We start from the raw sequence: 24,875 nt of genomic DNA on the forward strand, positions 1-24,875 counted from the left end.
CCATGTAAATAAGCACTTCCCTCTGTTTTAAACTGATCAACTTACCACAGCAAGTGTCAGTTCACTAGTCTTCATTTGAAAGACTGTGCTAACCTGGAGAGCTTCCCACTGACTCAGTGGGAGCTATAACACTTAACTGACAGCACCACTTGATCTGAAAAAAACAACTTAAAAATCCACAGATGTTCCATTTGACAGAAGCAAATCCTTCATCCACCAAAAGGTGTGACTGTGAGATGATAATTACAGTATCCATGGTCATTGCAGTTCAGCATCTCCACTCAGCTAGTGAAAAGGAGTAAGAAGGTATTTTTATCTGCTAGTCCATCCTGGAACTGGACTGCTAGATGTATTCACTGGAAATCCCTTGAAAAACAAGTCACATTAAGCTGCACGAAGAACTGTAAGAATGCAGCTGTATTCTTTGGAGTAGTCAAGCTGAGTTCTTTGGTGCTCTGTCCAGTTGTTTGTTCCTCTGTCACGTGCAGAGGTACAAGCCCTACTGTCAGTACTATGCTTGGGAATAGAACCTCTCTCCATGTCCTGTTTTTGATCCTAGATTATTTTTGCGAGACTAGGATAAATATTCATTGACTTATACCCATTTTAGTAATTGAACTCTAAAGGTATATTTGGACCTGATTCTTCTCTCATTTTTACTGCTAATCTTTTAACGTAGTCAATAGAATTAATCAGAATTTTGGACCAGTCTAACCTAAAGAGAATCTGGCTTATGAAAACTTAGAGATGATAACCTGTAACTCCCAAAATCGCAGCACTCCTCAGTTAATAATGTCCACTTTGGTAGATGCGTTCTCTTGTTTTGATGTATGGGTCTTAACATCTTAGAATCATAGAATCATAGAATAGATTGGGTTGGAAAAGACCTCCAAGATCATCAAGTCCAACCCCTGATCCAACTCTAATTACTATATCATGGCACTAAGGGCCATGTCCAATCTCTTTTTAAAAACTTCCAGGGATGGTGAATCCACCACCTCTCTGGGCAGGCCGTTCCAATGCCTGATCACCCTCTCTGTAAAGAATCTTATGTGTTCAGGAGCTGATGCTTTCAAGGTGGTTTTAAAGAGTCAGAGAAAACCGCCCACACAGCCTGTTATGGGGGGAAGAGACACACAGACAACGTGAAACTGCTAAGCTCAATTTATTAAGTGGACCACGTGTGCCCTGTAGTCTCTAATGCTGAAGGTGTTTGTAATTAGGTGTTGGCACAGGCTGCCAATCAAACAATATCACAGTGTACACCTTTCCAGGAGCTTTGGGGATGGTTCTGTAGCTCGTTGATCCATTGTCTGTGCCAAAGCTCATTAAGTTTAGTTCTTGTTTACACTGTCCTGTTGGCCCTGACTTACCACACTCAGCCCCTGTTTTCACTGTAACCAGCTCTTGGCCAAAGCAAGGTTGTGACATTACTATGTCATGAGCAAGCAAGAACCCTGAATTGTTTTCACAGTAAGAAACAAAGACAGTTATTATGGTCTGTACCTCTCAGGGCCTTGAGGATTTAAAAAAAAAAAATTGGTTATCTTGTCCACCCTCACTTGGGACTTTGGCTGACACACTGCCCACGGATGGCCCAGGAATGACATTTAAGCTCAGGCCTGCACTGTTAGTCCCTGCTTGAGCTGTGGTGCAGATGTGTTGGTCTCCATCTCTCACACTCGTGCATATGTCCATGCCCATTGCAAGCCATGGATCCTGTTGATCTATTTCCTGACCCATGAACTGATTTTCTGGGTTAATGTCAGACCCGTGTCATCTCTATGGGCCAGCCTGGTGATCACTGTCTGTATGTGACCTTGGTTGCCATCACAGGACCTGATCCTGACCTAAGGATTGACTCCATAGCTTGACACAGGACCTGCCTCGTCAGCATGAAAATCTGGGCTCTTGGTTGATCCTGACTGCTAGCTCCATGAACATACCATTACGTGACATGGGAGATCCCTGCAGTCAGTTGTCCCAGTTGTGTAACCTTCCAGCATCTCGCCCACCCCCAGCCTACTCACCTGGGGACACAGTCAAACAAATGCTAAATGTTGTAGATAAAACGTCGATGTATTACCAACACTGTTTTGGTCACTGGGCTAAACCCCAGTACTATATGGGCTGCTGTGAAGAAAATTAACCATTTCCTATTGGTTGTAATACCTGATTCTGGCGGATGTTTTCTGCTTTTGATGGAGGTTTTACCTCCCATGGGAGCTACAGCTTCTGGGTGAATTTTGAGGAAAGTTTAACCGTATATGGTTGTCATTAAGCAATCCCTGAGTTCTTGGAAAAGAAAAGCTCAGCACTGAATGTTTCTGGAGCTGCTCTGAACACTTTCTCGTGTGATAAAGAAGGAATGGATGAATCATTGCTTTCTCTCAAGTCCACCTGGTTATGCTCTCCCCCTCACTATTTTAAACTCTGCTGGTTGTGTGATGACAGTATGCGAGAGTCAGGCTCTCAAGGGGACTATGGACACTGATGCCCGCCAGGTTTGTTCTGCTTAGTGCTTTGACAAAGCATGTGCACTGAAACAAAGACATAAAAATGAGGCAAAATCAAAAAGATAAATATACAGAACTTCTGAGGTGCAAAGTAGCATGGGAAGACTGTAGAAGGACTTCTTGGAGTAGAAAAACATATTCCAAAATACCTTCACTTGCAGGTTTCCTTTTTTCATGCTCATCAGATATCTTTGGTCCACTTCTCTGATTTCTGCAGCCTCACCAGTTAATGTGAAAGAATTATATTACAAGGATATTGGGATGTTTTGTTTATCTAAGAAAAATTAATACTGAAGTAAGCACGCAGGTAAGTGTTTCCTACTAGCTGCCTGTTTTCCACTTTGCCTGGGTCAGGGCTCTGCCTGCACACCCTCGTGGCTGGCTGTCATTCCACTTCATTGAACAGAGTCAGACTCATAGAGCTCACCCAGCAGCAGCACTGTGTCACCAGTTATCTTGATCTCTTAAGTTTCGGTTTCCACATATGGAAGCTGAACAAGAGTCTCAGAGAAGTCTGATGATGCTGTGCAACCTGCAGAGGAATGGAAGGCAAAGGTGCAGGGAGAGATAAAAGAGCCAAGGGTAGTGTGCTTATCAATCAGAGTTGCAAAGTCCTATGCTGCTAAGGCGGTGTATTTGTGTATCTACAACCTTTTTTTTTCATATGCACTGTTTTCGTTTTTGTGCATACATAAATACCTGTAAATATCTTTGTGAGTGTGTATTCATACATATAGATTCATACATAGAGACACATTTTAGCCTTTTTTAAATGTGAAGGTCACAGAGTAAATCTTAAAACACTCTGTGTGTGGTTTTTCTTTCCATAAAAAATAGAGATCTTTACTGAGAAAACTCCATTAAAATCAAACACACAGTGGATTTTTCCTTTTACTGTCAAATGTGCCAGCAGCAGAACACTTGAACTAACACAGGATTACCATTTCAAATTAAGACCAGGAGGCAGTCTGTAAACGGAGATTGAGACCTAAGTCTCTGTGGCATAAGCCCCAGGCTTTTAGTCACGTCTAAATTTTGTCTTCCTCTTTGCTTCCAAACTTCCACTGGGTGATTCTCACCTCTTTGCAACAGATCATTCATCCAGAGAATAGTAAGCTGAGTACCTGTAAAATTCTCTGAGATTTGCAAATTGGGATCTGGGCTGATGCAAACCTTGTCCGTTTTTGTGTCCTTTGATGCCTGATCTCCCTTTCCTTCTTCTGTGCTCCTCTTCTCTCCAACATGTCTGTCTTGCCTAATTTCTTCCATATGTTTCCATTTCTAGGACTTTCCCTCAGCCCAAATTTGTTACTAGATGTGCATCTTGGGTTTCAAGTGTCACATAAGACAAAAGACGTTTGAGAAAAAATGCAAACTATGTGCCTGTTCTTTCAAGCCACAAGTGGCTCAGCGAGTAAACCAGGGGAGTGGTTCATCAGTAGACACCACCTCTGTAATACATCACAGCTGCAGAACTGTTGTGCTGCTGCTTCCTGGGAGACATCTGTAGGGAGTTGGTTTCCTGTTTTCTCTGTCCCCCTCTCTATCATTCAGTGCATATCTCAGAGGCCCTCTCAGAGGCAAAGTGTTCTGAAGACATTTTGAAGCTTCTAGGTTATTTACCACAGTGAATCTGGTCATATGTATATGGCATGACTCTACTACCACAGGGAATATTCTCATGAAGGTCTAAGGAACCTGGTGGCTAAAGGAGTCATGAGTGAGGGTATGTCCACCGTTTGGTGTGCCCTTTGCTATGTATGTTTATCCAAAATGCATTTAGGTTCATGAGGCATGCACATGAGGGTGCTGGTTCTTCAAAAAAAACCCCAAACATTTGCTGGAGTGGGTGAGATATATTCAGATGTTACCAGTAGCTCTTCGTCACAAATCACCTTCACATTTATCTCTAACATTACCTTCTGTAAGCGACTTCTGTAAGGGGACATAATTGACTACATGAGCAGTAGAATAAAGAAAATTTTCACAGCTGTTTGAGTAATATGAGGTCCCACCTATATATATATGACCATTGCTGCAGGCACATAGTAATTTAAAGATATACTGGATTACTGCTGTTTGCTCATAATGACCAAACAGCAGGTTTTTCCCACCCAGATATATGATCTGAGGCCATCATCCTCCTCTGACTCACTGAAGTTTTTTCCCTGTAAACAGAATGTGCAAGTTCTTCTAGAAGTAACCTTGTCTTTCTGATTTTATTAAGGTTAAATCAGCAACTGAATTTCAAAGGATTTCTCTCCTCACATTAGACTGGCAGGAATGAAATTTCCTTTTTAAATTTTTTTCCTTTTAGTTTTCCACCATTTCATGGAGCACACTCAGCTTCCTGGAGATACCTGAAAATGTTGTGTTGCTAATTCCCTGCTTCTGTTTGGATTAATTTTTCTCTCCTTGCTTTCTGTGGCACATTCTGGTTTTATATCAGGAACTGCTGCTGCTAATCAAGCCATTTCTTGCAGATCAGACCAATCATTTTGAAGCCTTATTTACATATGCATATTTGTAAATACCTACTGCAGGGAGAAGGCAATGAAGAGAATACTACAGTAGCAATGCGTTCCTGGTCTTACTGAGAATCATGTCCATGAGCTCAGAACTACATTAGTCAATCACTTTTTTGTTTCAAGAATCTCCGTCTGAGTCGATCCCATTCACTTTCCCTAAGGTATGAAATAATGCAACCACTAGGGAATAATTCTATGCTATGAAGTGAGGGATGACCTTGCAGCAGAAGAGGCCCTGAAGGTAGACTCTGTTGGCACTGCACTGCCTGATAACCTTCCATGACTAACCTTCTTCGCAAAGAGTCTTGCCAGTGCCTGAATCCCCACTCCCTCTGAACTCCACCATTCATGTATGCTTATGTTTCTTCTGCCCTGGCAGGAAACTGAGCCATTTTTGACAATAGAATACTGAGAGCTGGCTGCAGAGAATACAAATAAATCACTCCCATAGCTTTACAATCCCAAGTCAGACTCGGCATTGAAGAAGGCGATGGCTTTATCCTCAGGGAGTGCACATTACTGGATGATGACTCACCAGGGATCCATTCCTACAGCTTGCATCAGGGCCACAAAATAATTGTGTCACAAAACCAAACAAAACTGTAAGTGACAGAGACTGATTCTACCTAAGCCATATGAAGAATTGTTTTGTAATCCCTTTCCTCTGCAAGCCATTTTTGGGTCAGTCAGAGGAAATCTTCTCACTAGAACCTGGCATTGTTTCACTCATTTTTCAGATGAGTATATATGAGTACAGAGCTCTTCTCAGTTGTGACGTTTCAAAAATGTCTTGGTGTTCCCTCACAACAAGCTGTCAACTGCTAAAGCTCCCTTGGATGCTGGGCAGCTTGCTTGAAGTTCACCTGAGAGTGTCTGCACAGTCACTGACCACAGCTCAGTGATCACACACATTGAGGGTCTTCTTTCTTTACATGAGGACCTAGATTCAAGGGTGTATGGGTGGTCCTTGGAACTCCACAGGGGTAGTCCCATAAAATGAAATGGCAGCAACCATCATCACCTGCTGGAGTTCCCCAGACTCACGGGGTTTTGCACATGATGTCATTTGTTTCCCTCTCTCCACTGGGTTCTGCTCAACTTTCTGATATATCTGGATGTCAGAAAAGTTATCTGCCATTCCACAGCTAGGTGTCTCGATACCATTTGTGTAAATGCTTCTCTCTCGGTGCATTTGGGGTGACTAGAGAAGATTTGCTTTTCTATTCTGGAGCTAAAGGTAATAAAGAGATGTAATTTCTGTCTGCACTAAAAAAAAAGAAAAGAAAAAAGAAAAAAAAAGAAAAAAGTCTCACCTGTTTGTTTCAGTTTCTGGAAGGTAAGTAACCGTGTTCAGGACCAGATCCATTTCTGAATGGCAGCAACGTCATTTACAATCTTGTTGCCAGGAACTTAGTTTCAGCCAGTGGGGTAGTGCAAATAAGCAGCAGAAAAAGTCACCACAAGGAAACATTCAGCTGAGTAACATTGGAGACGCCCAAAGTTCAGCATTCGGGAATAGAAACTGAAACAAACTTAAGACTAATAAAGGCACATCCATCGGCAAAGAGGCGACAAACAAAATCGGAAACATCCATGGCTGCTGTCAGTGGCAGAGGTAAGTACATTTATGTGAAATACTGGCCTATTTCACCATATTCGAGTGTAGATAATGACTGTAGTTGTATCTGAGGAACTGGAGAGTAGGGAAAAATGTGTTGTGTTGGCACATGAGGATACACAGGAGACACTGTGGATATGGGTGTTATCTCCTTGAATGCATTATCATAGACTGAGTCTTAGGTCCGGCTTCAAAATATTAATATAATTTCATTAACCTTAATGTAGAAGAAAGAATTCAAAATCAAAGATCCTTTTATTGTGGAAAGAGGTCTCAAAAGAAAATAAGAATGGAGCAAATTAGTTAACTTATCTATTTGCTTATTTTATTTTCATTGTGATAAACAACTAGAATATTCTTCTTAAGGAATCAGGACAACATGGCTGTGCAAAGAGTTGATCACGTCTCTGATGATGTGGAAGACTGTTTTATTTCTCCTGAAATGCAATTTCACTCCATATTTTTCATAATTCCTCATCTTAAAGAGCTAGGCTGTGGAAAAAGTGCCTTTAGTATCTTAATTCTAAGTAAATTAATTTTTATTATATTATATATTAAATGTAAAATAACAATAAAAATTATTTTAAATTTTAATTATAGATATAAGTATATAAATAAATTTGTAAAGGGAAGTAAGTGTTAATTAATTATTTTATTAAATAAAACTGTTATTCCTCAATCCTTAATTTCACTGTGGATGGATTTTCACAAAACAAATAAGGAGCCTTGATCACCTGTAATTGTTTTCCTCTACACTCTCAACTTGAAAGGGATGAATGAATCATGGGGTCAAACTTCCCTGCCACCACAAGAGACAAAATGTGTATAATGAGGCAGGTCTGTGGTGCCACCCCATGGGTATTTGTTAGTCAGAAATCACCCTCCTTTCTGCACTATATTTTTTCCTTGGCACTGGTATTTTTTTAGCTTTTGAAACGGTTTCATAATAAGTAAGGAAGGGACTGTTTGTTGTGAAAATGTTTTTGTCTAGATTGACATGATGAGAAAAATAGCTCAAGTTTTGCCTGCCTAGTAGAAGTGGCTTGGAAGATTTAAAGGGATAAGAGATTTGATTCTGCTCTTTGATTAATCAGAGAAAAACAGATGCAGCACTGCTGAAATCAGTGAAGTTAAACTCGAGTGTTTACACAATCAACCCTAATGTGTTAAACTGAGGAAGGTTTCATATTGAGCATAGTTTAAACAGCCATCAAGTTCAACTCCCAGGTAGGAATCCACCCCACCTGCATTCCAGGGTGCTTATCCTGCTATGCAAACATTACTTATTAAGCCCTTTTAGAGAAAAGAGATTTGGCTTGGAGCGTATAGACTGAAAGGGGTCTGAAGAGAAAGTGTAGAGGAAATTTTGTTTTCTGATCTGCTATCCTCAATGACTTACAAATCTTTTCCATATAGATCCTGCACCCAGAGAGAAAAAAAAAGGGTAAGAGATGTCCTCTGTCACTGTGTGCTGTTTGAGCTCCATGGTGATTTCCAGAGACAGCCTTGTGCCTCGTTTTCCTCTTAACATCCCTTTCCCCAATCTTCCTTTCCCGTTGTCTTACTGCTTTGACTGGTGCTGATCCCTGAGTGGTGATGGGGCTGCTTACTGACCCAACAGTTCTCAAGAAGGTGCTGTGGGTGTTCTGGAGTCTTCAACAAATTCCAGATTTAGATCATTAGATTGCAACATTCTTCAAGCTGCTCACTTGTGATGGGAAAGGCTGAGAGTGGGAGGCTTTATTGATGCTGAGAGCAGGCAACGCGCGAGAGGACCAAACATCACTGAAGAGCCGGGATCACAGTACTGCTGTTACTTTTGTTGCAGGTGGAAGATACAGCCAAAAGACTTCAAAAGAAATTATTTGCCTGACCAGCATCCACACGTTGTGTACCTGCTCTATGAAATCAGGTGGAGAAATGGTTCCATCTGGAGGAATTGGTTCTCAAACAATCATAATCAACATGCTGAAGTCAACTTCTTGGAAAATTGTTTCAGTGCTGTGCCACCAGCTCCTTGTTCCATCACCTGGTTCCTTTCAACTACTCCCTGTGGAAAGTGCTCCAGGAGAATTCTGGAGTTCCTGAGGACATATCGTAATGTGACCTTGGAAATATACGCAGCCAAGCTGTTCAGGCACCAGGATATCCGCAACCGGCAAGGTCTCTGCAACCTGGTGATGAATAGAGTCACTATACGTATCATGAACCTTGCAGGTAACCCAACTACGCTTTGGCTTTGTCTAGGTGTGGATTGAAAGTTTTGGGACTATGTGCACTCTCAGTTTGTAACAAAGGTGATGACTGGCATTAGGGAGGACTAGTGAGTGCAAAAATGTCACTCTATTCTGCCTTATTTTTTTCCCCAGTCCTATGCAGCAGCGGGACTGACGTGGTCATTTCCTCTTGCCAAATCTGAACATGGAGAGTTAGGGCTTTTTCTAGCCATCCACACTTCCCTTATATGCAGTGAAAAATCCTGGGCTTAAGATAGAACCTGTCCCTCTTAGCATATATATGCAGATCAGCTTGCCAGCTGCATCAAGTAATTGCTTTCCCTTGCAAGAGACTTTCAGATGATGCATCACAGAGAACGTCTTGCACGTGTGCTTTTTTGTGTGTGTGCGTCTTGCTTGCTTGTTGATGTTTGGCTGTACAAATAGTCGAGACAAGCAGCTCACAGAAAGGAATGTACATTTGAAGAGATGAACCCCACACACCTGTCTGGGCACTTACTACTGGAGAGTGCAGCTATTAAATCCACCAGGTCTAATGCATTCTTAAAGGACATTGCTTATCTTGTGGAACCTTTCTCTGGGATTATACCACCAGAGCATTGACAGAAGCTCTGGCCACCCTGTCAACACTAAGATCATTCTGAAGCTGATAAATGTGTTGGAGTGTTCACTCCTGTTTTTCTCTGATCATTGAGATAAGTCAGACAGATTCCTGATTGAAGCAACACGTGTTACCAAAGCTGTGTGATCAAGCACAAGACTGCCAAAAAAGTATGCCTGACAAGCTCTGGCTTGCATGTACCACTTCCCTTTTCAGTCCTGCCACTTGCTGATTCCTTCTCTCTTGGCAAATGTGCTCTGGCTTTATGCCTTGATGAGCTGTTCTTGATAGGGGCTGTCCTAGCCACCACAATGATTTCTCTGGCTATTCTTTTTCAGACATGTTTCTATTTGTGGAGTTTTGGTTCTCCTTTCCACTAACTCATTTGTGTAGTTATTTGTGTAATCCATTGCATGAATATCTTTCAACTGCCCTTTACTGTATTCTTACTGAGAAACAAGTGACAAACTGATGTTAATGAAGAAAGAGCTGGGCATCTTTTTATCAAGAGTGACTGGATATCTCTCTTCCTAGATTACAGTTACTGCTGGAGAAAGTTTGTTGCATACCAACATGGAGAAGACGATTACTATCCCCAGAACTTCGCTGCATACATCTTTCTGAATTGGAGAGAGCTTGGTCATATCTTTTTGGTTAGTAGACACCTGAAGGACACATCAAGAGCGAAAATTAACGCAAAGTCCCAAGGAAAGGAGGTTTGGCAATGGTGTTAGCAGAAACGATAATATTAAAAATAAGCATGAGCTTGATCCTGTGTAAGTAGAGGGCCAAGCAGCAAGAGACTGCTGAGGACTTTGCTGCTACATTGTGCCTTTGTGACCAGGAGTAGAGAAGAGATTTAGCAGTACTCTCAGGTTTTTTACTACCGGAAGGGTACATAATATCAACCTTTTACATGGACCAGCTACCAACTAATTAGCTTGCAGCTTACTGGAGCTATTTGACCCCAAAAGTTTCTTCAGCTGTGTAATCACGATTCAAGCACTCTCTTTTTGCCTCTCAGGATAGGGCCACTGATTTTAGCTAAGTTCTGAGCAAGTTTAAAAGCCTGGATCAGTGGATTTGCTTTCAGGATCAGAGTTTATATATAAGAGTATCATGTGACTGAGATCTGCGCTCCCTATTTTTTGTAGTCCATACAACTGTAGAAGTTATTTGTACAGCCTACTATGTAAGAAAGGGGTGGTCTGTTGAACAGGGGAGAAGACTAGGACTGGAGTTAACTTCGTGGCTCACCCACTCTTTGTGGGGCAAGCCAGTTCTTGCTTGAACTGGTTCCTCTATGCATAATGGGTAGCAGGGGATGGAAGAAGGGATACACACAACTGCATTGTACAGACAGGAACTTACAGTCACACACACAAAACTAACCTGTATGTAGGATGCTATAAGCGCCTGAGGACGCTATAAACTTCCTGACTGAGGAAAAAGTACACTTTACACTTCATTTCAATTCCATCCACCCCAAACATTACATAGGACTTTTAATACCTCAAGACCTGACCTTTATAATTCTTGTCTGAATAAGACATTCAGGTGACAGGATACACACTCAGTGGCATTATCCAGTCAACCATCTGATCTAACAAAGTAGTTAATGCAATGTAATGGTTTAGGAGACATTTTTCCCTTGGCTTTCATCCTTTCTGAGTCCCCTAATGCCTGAGATGATTAAATAATTTAGCATCTTACGCACAATCAAATGCAGAGTGTGATGCTTACCAGGGAGGTGAACAAAGCTCACTTGTGAGTGCTGACAAACTGCAGCTGACTCAGCACGGTTCCCTGCGCAGCAGTACAAGGTGAATACGCCCTTTAAGTCGAGGTTTTAAAGAGCCAGCTAACAAATTACCTGTCCCTCCCAGGCAAGCCGTGTTGATTACTGGCCAGTCCTGGTGGCTAGGGAGCTTGCACTGGGACATATGCTCAAAGTCAGGCACTCTCTCAGCTGCTTTGCCGTCTCAGGAGAACACATGCCACCCCTAAAATGAATGTGAATATGGCCCATTATCAGTAGTTCTGCTAATTACCAACCCTCCACAGAAGGAATGGAAAGGTCTATGTGTTCAACCCTTTTGAGCATCGAACCCTGTTTTACTAATTACGCAGAGGTGTAACGAGGTGAGTGAGTTCCAGTGCTCCAGAGAAATACAGATTGTTGTGTCAAGTCCTGGCCTCCCTGGTAGAAGAAAGACACTTAGGAACCAGAAGGGGTTTGGTGGAATATCCCTTCAAAGGGCAGAGGGCTGGAGCACTTGCCCTATGAAGAGAAACTGAGGGAACTGACTTTGCCAGACCTAAAGAAAAGAAGGTGAAGTGGGATTGAACTGCAGTTTTCCACTACATAAAGGCAGGAAAGACGTAGCTAAACTCTCCTCAAAGATGCACAGAGGGAATATGAGGTAACATGAACAAGCTGTAACAAGGGAAATTCCAACTAGATAGACGGAAAAAGTCCCCCCTGAGAATAGTGCTGTACTGGAACCCAGAGAGGCTTTCAGATCTTCCCTGGGAACACTGAGAACTTTCCTCTGAGCTGCCAGATCCAGCTTTGGAGTTAGCCATGATGCAAACATGCTGTTGGACTAGAGACCTCAGGAGGGCCTTTCTAACCCCCCAAAAAATCTGTCTTTTCACAGGGTCTAGCTCCATTTCCCTTGGATTCAACTATGTGATCTGCCACCTTTTAAATGCTTCTGTTTCTAAGTGCTCTGTCTTTCTAGGAGGTGTGTACATGGCACAGTAAATTATGAGGTGCTACCCTGTTGCCTGGAAAACTGTATCCCAAAGGAGACTATCTAACATACTGAAGGAAGATCAGGGTGATCGATTTCTTGGACTAGATGCTGTATTTTCAAATTCTGTATTACGTTCAAGAGGCAATTTTAGCCTTTGGCATCTGGTTTTTAATGTTCATGTTTCTTTCTTCCTATTAGGGTCTTCCTCCATTGCTGCCGAACTGAATACTAACAAGCATCACCACCATGCTTTCAAGCTTGTTTTGTACATCAATAAAAGACCAGAAAAGCCACTCCCCAGCAATCATTTCTGCTGCAGCCTTGATGAGTTTCATGCTGCCACCAGAGAAGGCTCTTATCACTGTCTGAACATTGTTAAGTAGTGGACAGAGCAGAAGGAGCACATGAGAAGCCGTTAGGAAGTTCAGATGATGCAGCCAGGCATCCAGGACACAGTTCTCTGGGTCTTTATAAGGTTTCCTGAGAGTCCAGTGGGGATGAAGACCATCTCCTGTAATCAGGTTTTTCACATCTGCCTATTCTGCAATCAGATTCTGGGAGAACCCTCTTGAGAGGTCAGCAAGCAACATTTTTCATGCTCCAGTCTGTTCCAAAGAAGTAATCAGAGCCATGCATTGTTGTTTTGAGAATTTCTTATGAAGATCACTCCTATGGATACGTGTTTATATATTTCTGCAAATACTTCAGGCTATTACAGTATTTATGCAATTCTGTTATATCTCACTTTAAGTTTTTATTCTCCCTACATTTATGACTGTAAAACCAACAGAATAAAAGGAAAAAATGTCAACCCCTTGGAAACTTTGCTTTTCTTGTTCCATTCCTTGGTACACATCGCTCCATTGCAATTCCACATTCTGGAGACCTGGCTGTTCATTGCACACTAGGGGAACAAGGCAAAAAAACCTCTGCTTTTTCTAGCTGGAAATACTGAGTGGAATGGCGAAGTAGGAGATATTGAAAACTCTGAGCTATCTGTACAGGCAGAAGGCAAAAAGAAGATACAAGTGTGCTGAGTCTTGCAGCAGTTTTCAATTTGCACTGCAAATAATGTAGAACATCTGAATGAATCATGTTGGGAGCTCCGTGTTTCATAATTCCCAGTCTCTCCAAGCAGGAGACCCATTGTGTCATCCCACTGGGCAATGTGCCGGTGCTGGAATCTGCAACATGCAGGCACAAACAATGATTTGAAGGGTAAGGCAGGGGTTGGAGGGAACCATGCCTATCTCTTCTAGTTTATTAGTGCTTATAGCATCTTTTGGCCATGCCAAAATCTCCAGATGTTTAGCAGAAAATCAAGACAGCCAGAAAAGCTGCCAGCTGAGGAAGCAGCTCCAGTCCCTGCAGTATGAGAGTATACCCAAGGCTGAGCACAACTGGTGAGGAGTGTCTCCTGTGTAAACCAAATAAAATAACTCCAAGCAGTTTGTAGCACAGCTGAAGTATTCTTCCTCCTGTATAGGACCTCACACTGGATGTCACATGCCCTCTTTCTGGCCATTATAGCGTTTACTCTTTGTTTCCTTAAGGAGAAATCAAATCACTTGATCGATGTGTAGTTGAGTACAGCAGGGTCCATAACCATTCATGCTCAGGGCTCAGGCCTTTCCCACTAAAGCCAGGAGGACAAACTTCCTGTGGTCTGTTTGGAAGCTTGCCAGTTCCAAGTCAGCTCAGCGAAATTTTTCACACCAGTTTTGTCTACCAGAGTGAATTTGCAACCTGCTCTATCTCTGCTGTGCCCCTACTGGCAGATAAGGGCCTAGGGGTGGGTCTACCACAGTATTCGCCCATAAAGGCAACCACAGAAGGCAGTTGGTCTGCTCTTATCCTCTTCTGTCCCTCTGGACTGATATAAACATTGGGCCAACTTGTAGAGTAGGATAGTTCTTAACTGTGAACTAATAACAAGATTATAGCCTGGAGACATCAACATCCTCCCCGCCCTGGAACTTAGGTGCATTTACCCATGTGAGGAGACAGGCCCCTTGTAGGCAGGAAGATTACCTCTCTCAGTATCAGCCCCGTGCCTTTAAAAGCCCCAACAGTCCTTCAGCTGGGATGCTTAAAAGTAACAATGACAACAGCAGCAAAACAGTGGAGTTTTAGCTGTATCTGATGCGGGTTTGGAAGCCTGGGGGTAAACCTGCCTATCACAAAAATGTATGAGAGGTTTAAAAACCAAAGGCAACCTTCAAAATACTTGCCAGCTTTTGGTGCCTCCCCTTCTGCTCTGACCTCTGGTCTTGCAGCAACCCACTTTCTCCTTCCACTTCAGAGGCTCTGCTCATCATCACTGGCTATGTCTGAACAAGTGGTCTCTTCTCTGCCAAATCCCTCCAAAGTTTCTTCTGTGAACCAAATTTGACTTCCGTTTCCATGACTATTTAGTACATATGCGATTAAATAATGAAATTTCTGCTCATAGGAACACTAAAGGGTCAGCACCAGGGAGAGGAGAAAAAACTAGTCGAACCAGAGAACAGTGTTGGACATGAATACATCCAGGCTGAAACCCCCCTGAAGGGACAAGTAACAGGGGACTGGACTCCACGACTCTGAAGACTCTTTCTATCCTGACTTCCAAGTACCAGCATATGGGAGAGAAAGAGAAAGCAAGTGGGGGGAAGACATGCTTGTGTTTGCAAGGGTCTGAAGTGTGTTTTTGCATTGTTTCATGTTTATCTGTTTCTTATATTGCAAAGTTCTTATGTGCACTGAGCTGGAGTAATGCTGTATGCAGCTGTGGGAATGATGTCAGTGTCCTGCTCTTCAATGGACATCTTCTGGGGGTTGTTGAGAGCTGGACTTTGGGAGCTGTTTCCAGCTAGGAACAACATTCCTCCAGCCAACACCCTCATAAAGGGTGCCAGGCGCCCTTGTGTACGAGGAGATGGCAGCCATTCCCAGTTTCCCACGCTGTACCAATAGCCATCTCATACCATTTATCCTGTTTCATCTGTTATCAAAGACCAATCAGCTATTCAGATGTGCCTGTGCCTTGTTTATTGCTGCAAACCGTGGGCAGGTGAACCAGGTAAGACTGGGGCTGGTACCATATGTCTCTGCTCTGGCTGTTCCCCACAGTCTGGGGAGGAAACTTCCTCCCAGAAATCACAAGCCCCCATTTCCCACACCTCGGACAACTGGGGCCTTGAGGTATATTTGCCACAGTCCTCTTGAGACGTTACCTTCTGCCCAGGTGCATATAAAGGGAGGAGACACCAAGAATATCACAGCCACTATCTCCATAAGGGATAGGCTGTGCATAAGCATCAGTGAAATGTTCACTATATACCCAGTCTGCAAAGCAAGTAAAATACTTTAGGTTGAAAAAGTAGTGATATTGCATAACAATCACCCCCCAGGGAGTTATTCTTGACATAGACACATTTGAGGTTGAACTGATTTATAATGCCAAATTCAAGAATATCTTGTAAAAAATAATATGAACTGGTATCTGAGAATAGAAAAAGTGTAGTTAGAAAATCTCTAGCAGAAGAGCTAAACTCTATAGCTGAATCACATGGATTAGCTGAACAATTCACTCTGAATTTAATCTGCTTTAGATTCAGAAGAATCTAAACCTAGGATGCGTTCTGAATGCAGTTTGTGTTTCTCTGCATTTGTTTATTGCATTTATTCTCCTACTTCACCGTGTCAACAATGGTCATGTTTCAACAAGTATCTTCAACTCAGTGTTAGTCAGCCTTTAAGCAAAAGCCAGCTGCTGGGTTTTCTAAACTGCTTTTTTAGAAAATGCTACTTTTGCTGGTTGCTCTCCAACAATTTCACCAAGTAGGACAATGATGTTGTGCAGGCCAATATCAAAAGCTGAAAGACAGAGATCCTTTTTTGCATCTCTGCTTCTCTTCCTGTTTTGTGAAGTATGTTGGGTCAGCATTCTGTGTCCACTTAGGTCAATTATAAGTCGTGAATGGGAATGATAGGCTTGCCAACAACGAAGGAAGCATCTCAAATAACTTTTGCATTTACATCACAGATTTTGGTTAGTATTCCAAAGTACCTGAACACTTTATCTGCCTTGATCTGCTGGGTGACACTGTTAGCACTTCAAAATTACAAGTGAAAGGATAAAGACATTTAATAGGATAGTATCAGGTTGTCTCTCCAGAAATCAGAAAGAATAGATGATATATCAATCCTTTGTGTCAAATTTTTCTTCCCTCACCCACATGGTACCAAAATAATGACAAAATTAGATCCTCATTTGTAAGACCTTTATTTATATAAATAATATGCACCATATCAAACAAATATACAACACCATGTTTGCAAATTAATGCTTTGCAAAGAACTCTCATTGCTATTCCTGGTGGAAATTCCTCAAGCTGAGAGTGCCTCAGGAGCCTGAAGTTGTAGGAAGCTTGTGATGCACCCAGTTGTGACCTCTCCTAGCAGGAGAAGGCACTGTAGGAGCAGGGCTCTCTGCTGTTCTCCTGCAGCTGGCCTGTCACCAGAAGAGGTGTTCTGAGGAACAACCCAGGAGCCTTCAGCCTTACCCAGAAAGAGGAACACGATGGAGCAGAGAACTTGCAACCATTATGAAGGAAAAGACAGAGCAAACCCAAAGTATGGGACACACTAGCCTTGGCAAAGCCTCAATCTGTTAGACTGCAGAGGACAATCCGTCTGTAATTTAGGAGGTGGGACCGTGGCGGTGAGCAGGAATGTACTATAAACTGATATCTTCAGCTTGTTCAGACTGTCCACCAGATCAGGTGCTAAGGGGGTCCCCTAGTGGAAACACAGTGATTGCCAGGCAGGAGGATGGTTTGATTTTTGCTGATACAGAAGGTATCTATGTACAGGCTAAAGAGCTTTGCCTAAGCCAGGTGTTTCTTCTGGTCAGCTCTCAGTACAGTCACCAACTAGACATAGCTGGCCATATTATGGGCAGTAAAAGGTGAAAAAACAAAAGACTGTGGGACTGTAAAGGTGCCTCCGGCAGAGGACAGTTGGCTAAGGAGGGAGCATATTGCACGTCTGATCTAGATGGAAATGCTCAGGGAATGAAAAGTACTCCACACAGTGAGAGGTGTGGTGTTCTCACTCACTCTTCTGTGAAGACCTACTGGCTTCCAGTGAGGTTTTCAAGCTGAGCCACCTGGGCTGTCCAGGGCTAACTTCAATACTTTCAGCTGAGCTTCCAAGTAACTGGCCAACTTTGCTGTTAGCACATAGGCTATACTACTTCAGTGGTGATGGTTTTCAACTTCCTACCCACATCCAGAAGAACAAATAAACCGTTTCAAAAGGGAGGACACAGAGCAGCTCAGTGTAGTGCAGCTCTAAGAGCCAAGAGACATGCTCCCTGAAGCCCTCGTGAAATGTGTAGATCAGTGCAGTGCCAGTGAGAACACAGCCATGCAAATAGCTTTGCAGGCTGTCTGCTCCCACTTGGGCAAGGCTAACTCCAGAACTCAATTTAGTGGACCACCAGAATTAGCTCTGCAGGGACCGAGGGAAGGCAAATTGCTCTCTGGAACTGCAGTCCTGGCTATTCCCAGCTGTCAGTGGATAAGGTGTGATCCTGGGGAATGTGTCTTCAGAAGACCAGCCTAATTCTCCTTGGAAATTAAAAAGTAAGGATAGTCTTATCTCTAGACACAGAGCTGGAAGAAAGAGAGATGTAAAGAGGAAGAAGGGAAAGGTCTATTGTAAGGGAGAGAGTTGGAAATCAAAGAACAAATGTTTGCGAAGTCTTCTGGTTGCTGATGAGTTTTACTTCAAAGTCCCAGAGTTTTAAAGGCATCTCGTAAATCATCTACTTCGTACAGTGGCTGCAGGACAAAATATAAGTGATAGGTTAGTTGTCAAGTGAGCAGGAACCTATGAAGATGGAGAAGGAATGGCAGCAGATGGGATGAGAGGTGGCAGAAGGGGAAGAGAATGAGTAAAGGAGAGATGAATGCAGTCAGGGAAAAAGGCATGAGGGATGTGGAAGGTGAAGATAAATAAATGAATGAAATGTCAGGGATGGGCAGCAAGAGTGAGAGGAACTGTAGTGAGGAAGAGAGGAATAAGCTGAGGGAAGAGGCACCAGAAGAAGAAGAAGAAGAAGGAGAATTGGCACTCACGAGGAGGATCCGTCGAAGTTTCCTGGAGAGGTGGACAGAGTTTTCATGCAGCCCTTCCCAGCCTTTGAATGTCTGTTCCCTGTTCTCCACAAATGTGTTCCAGCAGTAGAAGAAATCTGTGCAAGTCAAAGGGAAGTTACAGGGTGCTCGAGAGGACACTGACCTCTCCTAGGATCACTAGATCATTGCACACTGCATCATCTCCTCTGGTTCCTTGTCCTGCCTTCTCCCACCCTCCTGGGTCTCCCTAACCCCCCCATAGACCTCCATAATGTCTTTCTTGCCTGCACGTCTCACCTTTGAAGGTCATGATGGCAATTTGGGCCCCCGCCTTGTGCAGGCGTCTCAGCCCCTCAGGCTCTGCCTTGCGGTCCTCGCAGAAGTAGAGGCGGGCGGTGAAGATGCGGAGGGTCAGGTTGGGGTAGGAGCGCAGGAAGTTGGCCACGTGCTGGGCGCAGTCGTAACAGGGGCTCCAGGAGGTGAACCAGGTGATGCGGTAGCAGCGGCCGGGGTCCAGGTCCCAGGCTGCGATGTAGCGCAGGAAGAGCACCTCCACGTGACAGCCCATCTTCGTGAAACAGGAAGAGGGGCAAGGCGTGAGGTGGCAGGGAGGGAGAAGGGTGTGAGAGAGGTATGAGGTGGATGGGTTGCGAGGGGAGTGTGAAACATGGCGAGAGGCGTGTTCTAGGGTCAGCACACAGGGGGAGAGGGCACAGTGGTATGTGAGTGGAAGATTGGCTAGAGAAGCACAGGAGCACACTGATGTGAAGGGATGTACAAGAGGAATGTGTGGGAGCTAAACAGAAAGGTAGGTAGACTGGTAAAGCAGGAGGGAGTATGGATATCTTCCCTGGTGACGCGCTTGGTGGGCAGCACAAAGTAGAGGTTTACCTGAAGGATGCGCCCCCCAAACAGCGTGTACCAGTACAGCATCCACACCTGTGGACACGTGCAGCAGTGCCTGCGTTGCTGTCGCAGTCTTCCTTTGCCCCAGGCAAACTGGAGCTGCCTGCACCTCAGAGTGGATATAAGAACAGGATGACAGGGTGTTGCCCGTACCTGGTTGCGCAGGTATCCAAAGTCCAGGGAGCACGATGTGGCACTGTCACGGCGCTTTACAACATAGCAGAGGTAGGTTTCACGCCGGCCCTTGGCAAAGCGCAGGTTCTTGAAGTTGTAGAGGAAGAGTTTCCTTTTCATCAGGAGGCTGCAGCAGAAGAACAGAAAGAATTTACATTAGCCCCACCCTGGAGCCAACAGTTTACCGTGTCTTTGTTCAGGGCTCAGCACCAAAAATATCCTTCTCATATCCAGGCCTCTCAGTACGAGAAGACCGTCAGTAATTTGCATGAAATGTGTTAGGGAAAGGATGCAGACCTGACTGTGGGGATGAGGCATGTGACCTTGTGAGTGGAAACGGCAAGTGAATTAGTAGTGATTAGTCAAACAGCAACTATGGCTGAATAGAGTGTGAAAATATCTGAAAATATCCAGAAGATGGACACCAATGAGGGAGAAGGATGAAGGTGCCTGAGAAGACATGTGAAGTTGAGAGGGTCAGTTGAGAAGTTGAAAGAGTACAGTCATCAAGAAATATTATGAAATATGAAACCCTGAAAAACCACTGGTGCAAGAGATGGATCAAATTAAAACCTCTTCAGAGAAGTCTGGGATGAATGTTTTCCAGGCATTGTCCAGGGCATTGTGCAGGGCTATGGGCTAGGGGGTCGGATAAGATGCCATACATTAGTTGATGGAATACATAATGGGTGAGCATGCTGACACCTCTACAGACACAAGTACAGTTTCCACATTAGTCAAAGACCAAAACTGGCATGAGCCTGAGCCTGTGCCCAGGGATCCTGTGGTGGAGAGGCAGAAGGAGCATGGGGAGGTTAAGGTAGACATGAGCCACATCTAACAGCCTCACTGTCGAGCGGAGGCACATAGGCAGCTGTGTTCACTGAGGTGAGATACTCACCTCCCCCGCAGCAATGCAAAACAGAAATGAACAGGTTAAAAATAATCACGTCCTTTGTCATCTTTTCCCTCTGATAAGTTGATGTTCAGCAGGGAGATGGGGTAAATTTGAGAGATACCCAGCTGGGTTTTCTGGAAAGTCTCCAGTGAGGTGGAGAAAAGGGGAATTTGGGTTTGTTGAGAATTTAAAACTGATTTAAATCTGAGAGCCTAAGCACATATACATACCCTTCATCCATTTGCCAGTGTCACCATAAAACTCGATCACTGCAGAGCACTTAATCTCCAGCTAACAAGCATCCTCTCTGCTTCTCCAGGAGCTTCTGTCCCTTGTGCACCCTCACACACGGCCACTGCATCACAGGTGCTCATTCATATAGTCATGCACACCCTCTTCCCTTTTGTTACCTAGTGCAAGTGCTTTGCTCTCCTGTCACACTCCCTATTGCACCTCATCCCACATCAGACACATTCTTCCCTCAGGGAACCTTGCTACCCTGATTGTCCAACACATAGGCAAGAGACCTGCACACGTGCTCTTTCCTGCCATGTCACCCTCACCTGCAGGGCAAAAATACCTGTCCTGCCCACACAGACAGAGCAGGAGCTCACATACTCTACTATGCCACTGTTTAAAGAGACATACTCCTGGAGAAGCAGATCACATGGAAGCACATCTCCTGTTAGGAGAAAGTCCATAGAGAAGACAAGGCTCTGCACACACTCAAGAGGGCAAAGCATCGCTATTAAGCATTTCATTTGGCTCAACAACAGTCTGAGGCAGTTCTTGGAGGTCTGTCCTGTGAGCACTGCTGCAGTCCTGCTCTGCTGGGTTTGCAGGTTGTGTCAGGAGTAGAGCACAAACCGTTCGCACTCCATTTCATCACCCCTCTTTCTGGCAGTTCATGTTGGATGTGTGTTTCCCATACTCACTGTATGTTCTTCATCATCTTTCTCACACTTAGAGAAAATCCCACTTCCTGCCACCTCAGATTCACTCAATTTCTCTGTCTTTCTCTCATTCATAAGTACCAATACTTATGAATGAACCTGTGTGTATATTCCCTAACACACACACACACACACACACACACAACACATAGAGACACACACCCACACCCACACATTGGTCTCCTCACAAAACTGTCAACCAAGACAAGAGGCTTCTAGCTCTTAGGTGTATGTTATTGCAGAGACGTGGAGAAGACTGTCACTTGTAATAGAGATGCTGGAGAGGGGGCACCCGTTCTGTGGTGACAGATCCTCAGGTTGTCCAGAAAGGATAGCCCAGAAAATTGCACAGGAAATGAGCAGGTGTGATAGGCCAGAAGCTTGCAAAGCTCTTACCTTAAGTGTGTCACAACTGCAGAAAACAGAGAAGCCGCACTGTGCACAACATAATTGCTTGCTGAAGAAGCATGTAAGCCAGGTGAAAAACAGTTATGTTACAATTATGTCGATGTTTCATTAAAACCCACATGGAAAAATGCATTTCATCACATCAAAAACATTAGGGAAAACAGGCTTCCCCCTTTTTTTTTTTTTTTTTTTTTGGTGTAGTTTTAGGCAAAACCATTTGCTTTCAAAATGCTTCTGATTCTTCTTCTAATTGTCCCTTTTCTCACTTCATCCCATTTTTCTCTATTCAATGGTTTTGGCCCTGCAGAGCAACATGTGGATGCAAATAAGAGTGAAGAACAAGAAATGACGTCAAACCACAAAAAAAAATAAATTATGATCACTTAGGTTATTTTTCAGTGTCAGAACAAAGTGAAGACAATTTTGAATCACAGAAGAGATTTGCTCAACTAGAAATATTCACTAACATCGGTTCTTTTTCTCTCTTTCCTCTGGAGTTCATTGTCCCAAGTGTTTTTTTGCCAGGGAGGATTTGAGAATATGGCTGGTACAAGAAGAATAATGAATGAGCAGACGTTGTGGGGAGCAACTGAGCAGATGTGCAGTTAGGTATAAACTCCTGGATACACATGCAACTCCTATGGCTATAGCATAGCTCAAGGGAAAGCAGCAAGGACACAGGAGCTGTGATTATACCTGGGCACTGAAGAAGCAGACTGAACAGAGATCTTCTCAAATAAAGATTCTTGAAATCAGAGTGAAGCCATCCCCCACAAGTGTATGAATAGTATGCAATTGTGGAGAATGATAAGTGATAATAAGCTGACGGAGTAATTGCAGTGCAAGTAGAGGACTGAAGTGCTTAAGCCACAGAGAGCATCTGACCACCTTTCTGTTATCATTGTTTCTAGAAAAGAAAAACAATGAAAGGAACAGAGAATAGCCACAAGAAAGAAATGACAGAAAGGGAAAAGAGTACAGGTGGCAGAGAGTCAAAGAGAAAGGACAACAGAGACACAGAGATGTGAGGGGCAAGAGCAGGACGGGGCAGGGCGTTAGATCAATGAGTCAGATGGGGAAAGGGAAAGGGATGGTGAGCACCAAACAGAAAGCAAGTTAATTCTAAAAAAAAGACCCTCAAGTCTTGTATGAGCAAGAAACTAGAGGCACTCATTTTACCTGTCCATGACTGCCAGGGTCTCTTTCAGGTGATGGGATTACAGGGAGGTTGTCTTGCAGGCTCTTTGCCGCCCTCTGACCTGATGTACAGAAATGTGGACTGGTTTGTGTGTCCCCTCCCCATCCACTCCTATCTAGCCCTTGCCTGCTTTCATCGGGGGGTGGTTGAGGGAGGAGTTAGAAAGGTCTCTGGAGTTGCAGGAACTGAAGAACAAAGTGTTAAGATGCAAAGGGGCATCAGTTCTGAAAGATGCTCAGCACTCATTGGTCGCCATCCCCCACTGAACTCCCCATTGGGCCCCCTCTGCCTGCAAAATTGTTCTGAAATAATATCAATAGCATAACAAGGCAGGAAACATTGTCTAGTGGTTTAGAAGGGGGCCTGAGAGTTTGTGTGCCACTAACGTGAATGTGGTCAAAACCACACTATCCCTCCAGGCTTCACATCACGCAGCTGTGCAGTGAAGGTGATGAGCCTGTCCTGCTCCGCCACAGAGGCAGCTCTGTGCAGTGCCCCTGCAACCACTGAGCTGGAAGGAGCTTGGGGAACACCAAATTGTTGGCAGGCTTTCCGCCCTCCTCCAAGACCCCTCAGAGGCCTGGCAGCTGCTTGGCAGCATGAGGTAACACCAAAGCTGAAGAGAGTCAGAGGGACCCAGCTCCCAAGATTTGATGGGGAGTGCCTGGCACCTGAACATGGCCATGGGTGTCTGAGCCGTGTCAACACGCCAGGAGCAGTGGTGAACCTGCATTGCAAAGCTGTACACAAAGGACCAGTGGGGAATAACTCTGGGCCTTATGGTGCTGTTTCAGGTGGCACTGGCCCAGAGATCTACCAGCGGCAGGGTGACTGCCAGGACCCTCTGACTGGTGGCTGCGCTCAGCAGGCGTGCGGCTGTGCACTGTCACGGCTGCGATCACACTCGGAATGCACGTGCTTCACTCCACCAACACCACTCTCTACCATCCAGGCTCTGCTCCTACCAGGACATCCATTCCCTCTGCAGGACAGCAGAGGAACGGGGAGTAGTGGCTTTGGCTGGGTAGGGTGCTGAGGAGGCAGCCAGGGAACATTCTACTTTGTTTCTGCTTCAGGCGGGGCACGGCTGAGAAACAGGGCTTTTGTTTACCTCACGCTAGGGTAGTTCTTCGTTTTTTCTCTGCTTGATTTACTTTCCTTATTAATTTTACTGTTTTTCAGCATGCTAAGACTTTGTGAAACCAGTATATGCAAAAACATGAGAAGGAGAGATGAGTTGCCAGAACAGAGCAGACTCTCTAGCCCAGCACTTGGAGAGTACTTGCCTTTGGGAGCGGTGGGCATGGAACATTTCAGGAAAAGGAGAAGCACTCCTGGGAGGTCCAGGGTTGGGCTGTCCAACTCCTTAGACACACACTCAGCAAATCCACATTTTGGCAGCTGTATTGGTCTCAAGAGTGGTGGCAATTACTCTGTTTGAGGATCTGGCTCCTAGCGTTTGACCTAAGCTAGAAGAGCCTGCAATCCTTGAGAATCCCTGTCCTACTTAACAGTCTCAGACGACACTCTTGCTAATGCAACAGCTGTCCCCTTTCAGCCTTTGCCATAGTAGCACCTTGTGATAAATCTCATAGGTCAGACTAACCCATTACACTTTAATACTAGTTTTTTCTTTTAATAATGCAAAGAGGACATTTGTTATACAGGACATGAAAAGAAAAGAAAAGAAAAGAAAAGAAAAGAAAAGAAAAGAAAAGAAAAGAAAAGAAAAGAAAAGAAAAGAAAAGAAAAGAAAAGAAAAGAAAAGAAAAGAAAAGAAAAGAAAAGAAAAGAAAAGAAAAGAAAAGAAAAGAAAAGAAAAGAAAAGAAAAGAAAAGAAAAGAAAAGAAAAGAAAAAAAAAGAAGAAAAAGGAACACGCCCTGAGGAATCTGCTTCTTAGAGATCACAACTGTTTGTGTTTCATCTGATAAATTAAGATAACTTCAGCTTATT

At 43.9% G+C, this 24,875-nt stretch overlaps 2 protein-coding genes across 2 annotated transcripts; one reads left to right on the forward strand and one right to left on the reverse strand.

The window, feature by feature from the left end:
• The first annotated feature begins 6,637 nt into the window (after positions 1 to 6,637).
• On the forward strand, positions 6,638 to 13,021 carry LOC126648449 (C->U-editing enzyme APOBEC-1-like). The gene is made up of 5 exons (XM_050331391.1): positions 6,638 to 6,659; positions 8,079 to 8,106; positions 8,491 to 8,879; positions 10,035 to 10,153; positions 12,458 to 13,021. Exons 1-5 carry the CDS (start codon positions 6,638 to 6,640, stop codon positions 12,482 to 12,484), a joined length of 585 nt encoding a protein of 194 aa, XP_050187348.1. The 3' UTR covers positions 12,485 to 13,021.
• Positions 13,022 to 17,969: 4,948 nt separating this feature from the next.
• Positions 17,970 to 22,996, reverse strand: AICDA (activation induced cytidine deaminase). Its single transcript, XM_050331509.1, has 5 exons — positions 22,903 to 22,996; positions 19,444 to 19,591; positions 18,682 to 18,952; positions 18,385 to 18,500; positions 17,970 to 18,087 (listed from the first exon to the last, which is right to left on the reverse strand). Exons 1-5 carry the CDS (start codon positions 22,908 to 22,910, stop codon positions 18,034 to 18,036), a joined length of 597 nt encoding a protein of 198 aa, XP_050187466.1. The 5' UTR covers positions 22,911 to 22,996; the 3' UTR covers positions 17,970 to 18,033.
• Between the last annotated feature and the right edge of the window lie 1,879 nt (positions 22,997 to 24,875).

Source organism: Myiozetetes cayanensis, unplaced genomic scaffold (genome assembly GCF_022539395.1).
Source record: "Myiozetetes cayanensis isolate MyiCay16 unplaced genomic scaffold, myiCay2020 scf5-8, whole genome shotgun sequence".
NCBI lineage: Eukaryota > Metazoa > Chordata > Aves > Passeriformes > Tyrannidae > Myiozetetes > Myiozetetes cayanensis.

Excerpts from the sequence above, each read along its gene's own strand:
- LOC126648449 (XM_050331391.1), top strand. The coding sequence starts at position 6,638 with ATGGCTGCTGTCAGTGGCAGAG. Across the intron at positions 8,107-8,490 it reads CCCAGAGAGAAAAAAAAAGG|GTGGAAGATACAGCCAAAAG; the intron begins GTAAGAGATGTC and ends CTTTTGTTGCAG. Across the intron at positions 8,880-10,034 it reads ACGTATCATGAACCTTGCAG|ATTACAGTTACTGCTGGAGA; the intron begins GTAACCCAACTA and ends CTCTCTTCCTAG.
- AICDA (XM_050331509.1), bottom strand. Across the intron at positions 18,501-18,681 it reads TGCCATCATGACCTTCAAAG|ATTTCTTCTACTGCTGGAAC; the intron begins GTGAGACGTGCA and ends TGACTTGCACAG. Across the intron at positions 18,088-18,384 it reads AACTTCGACGGATCCTCCTC|CCACTGTACGAAGTAGATGA; the intron begins GTGAGTGCCAAT and ends TTTGTCCTGCAG.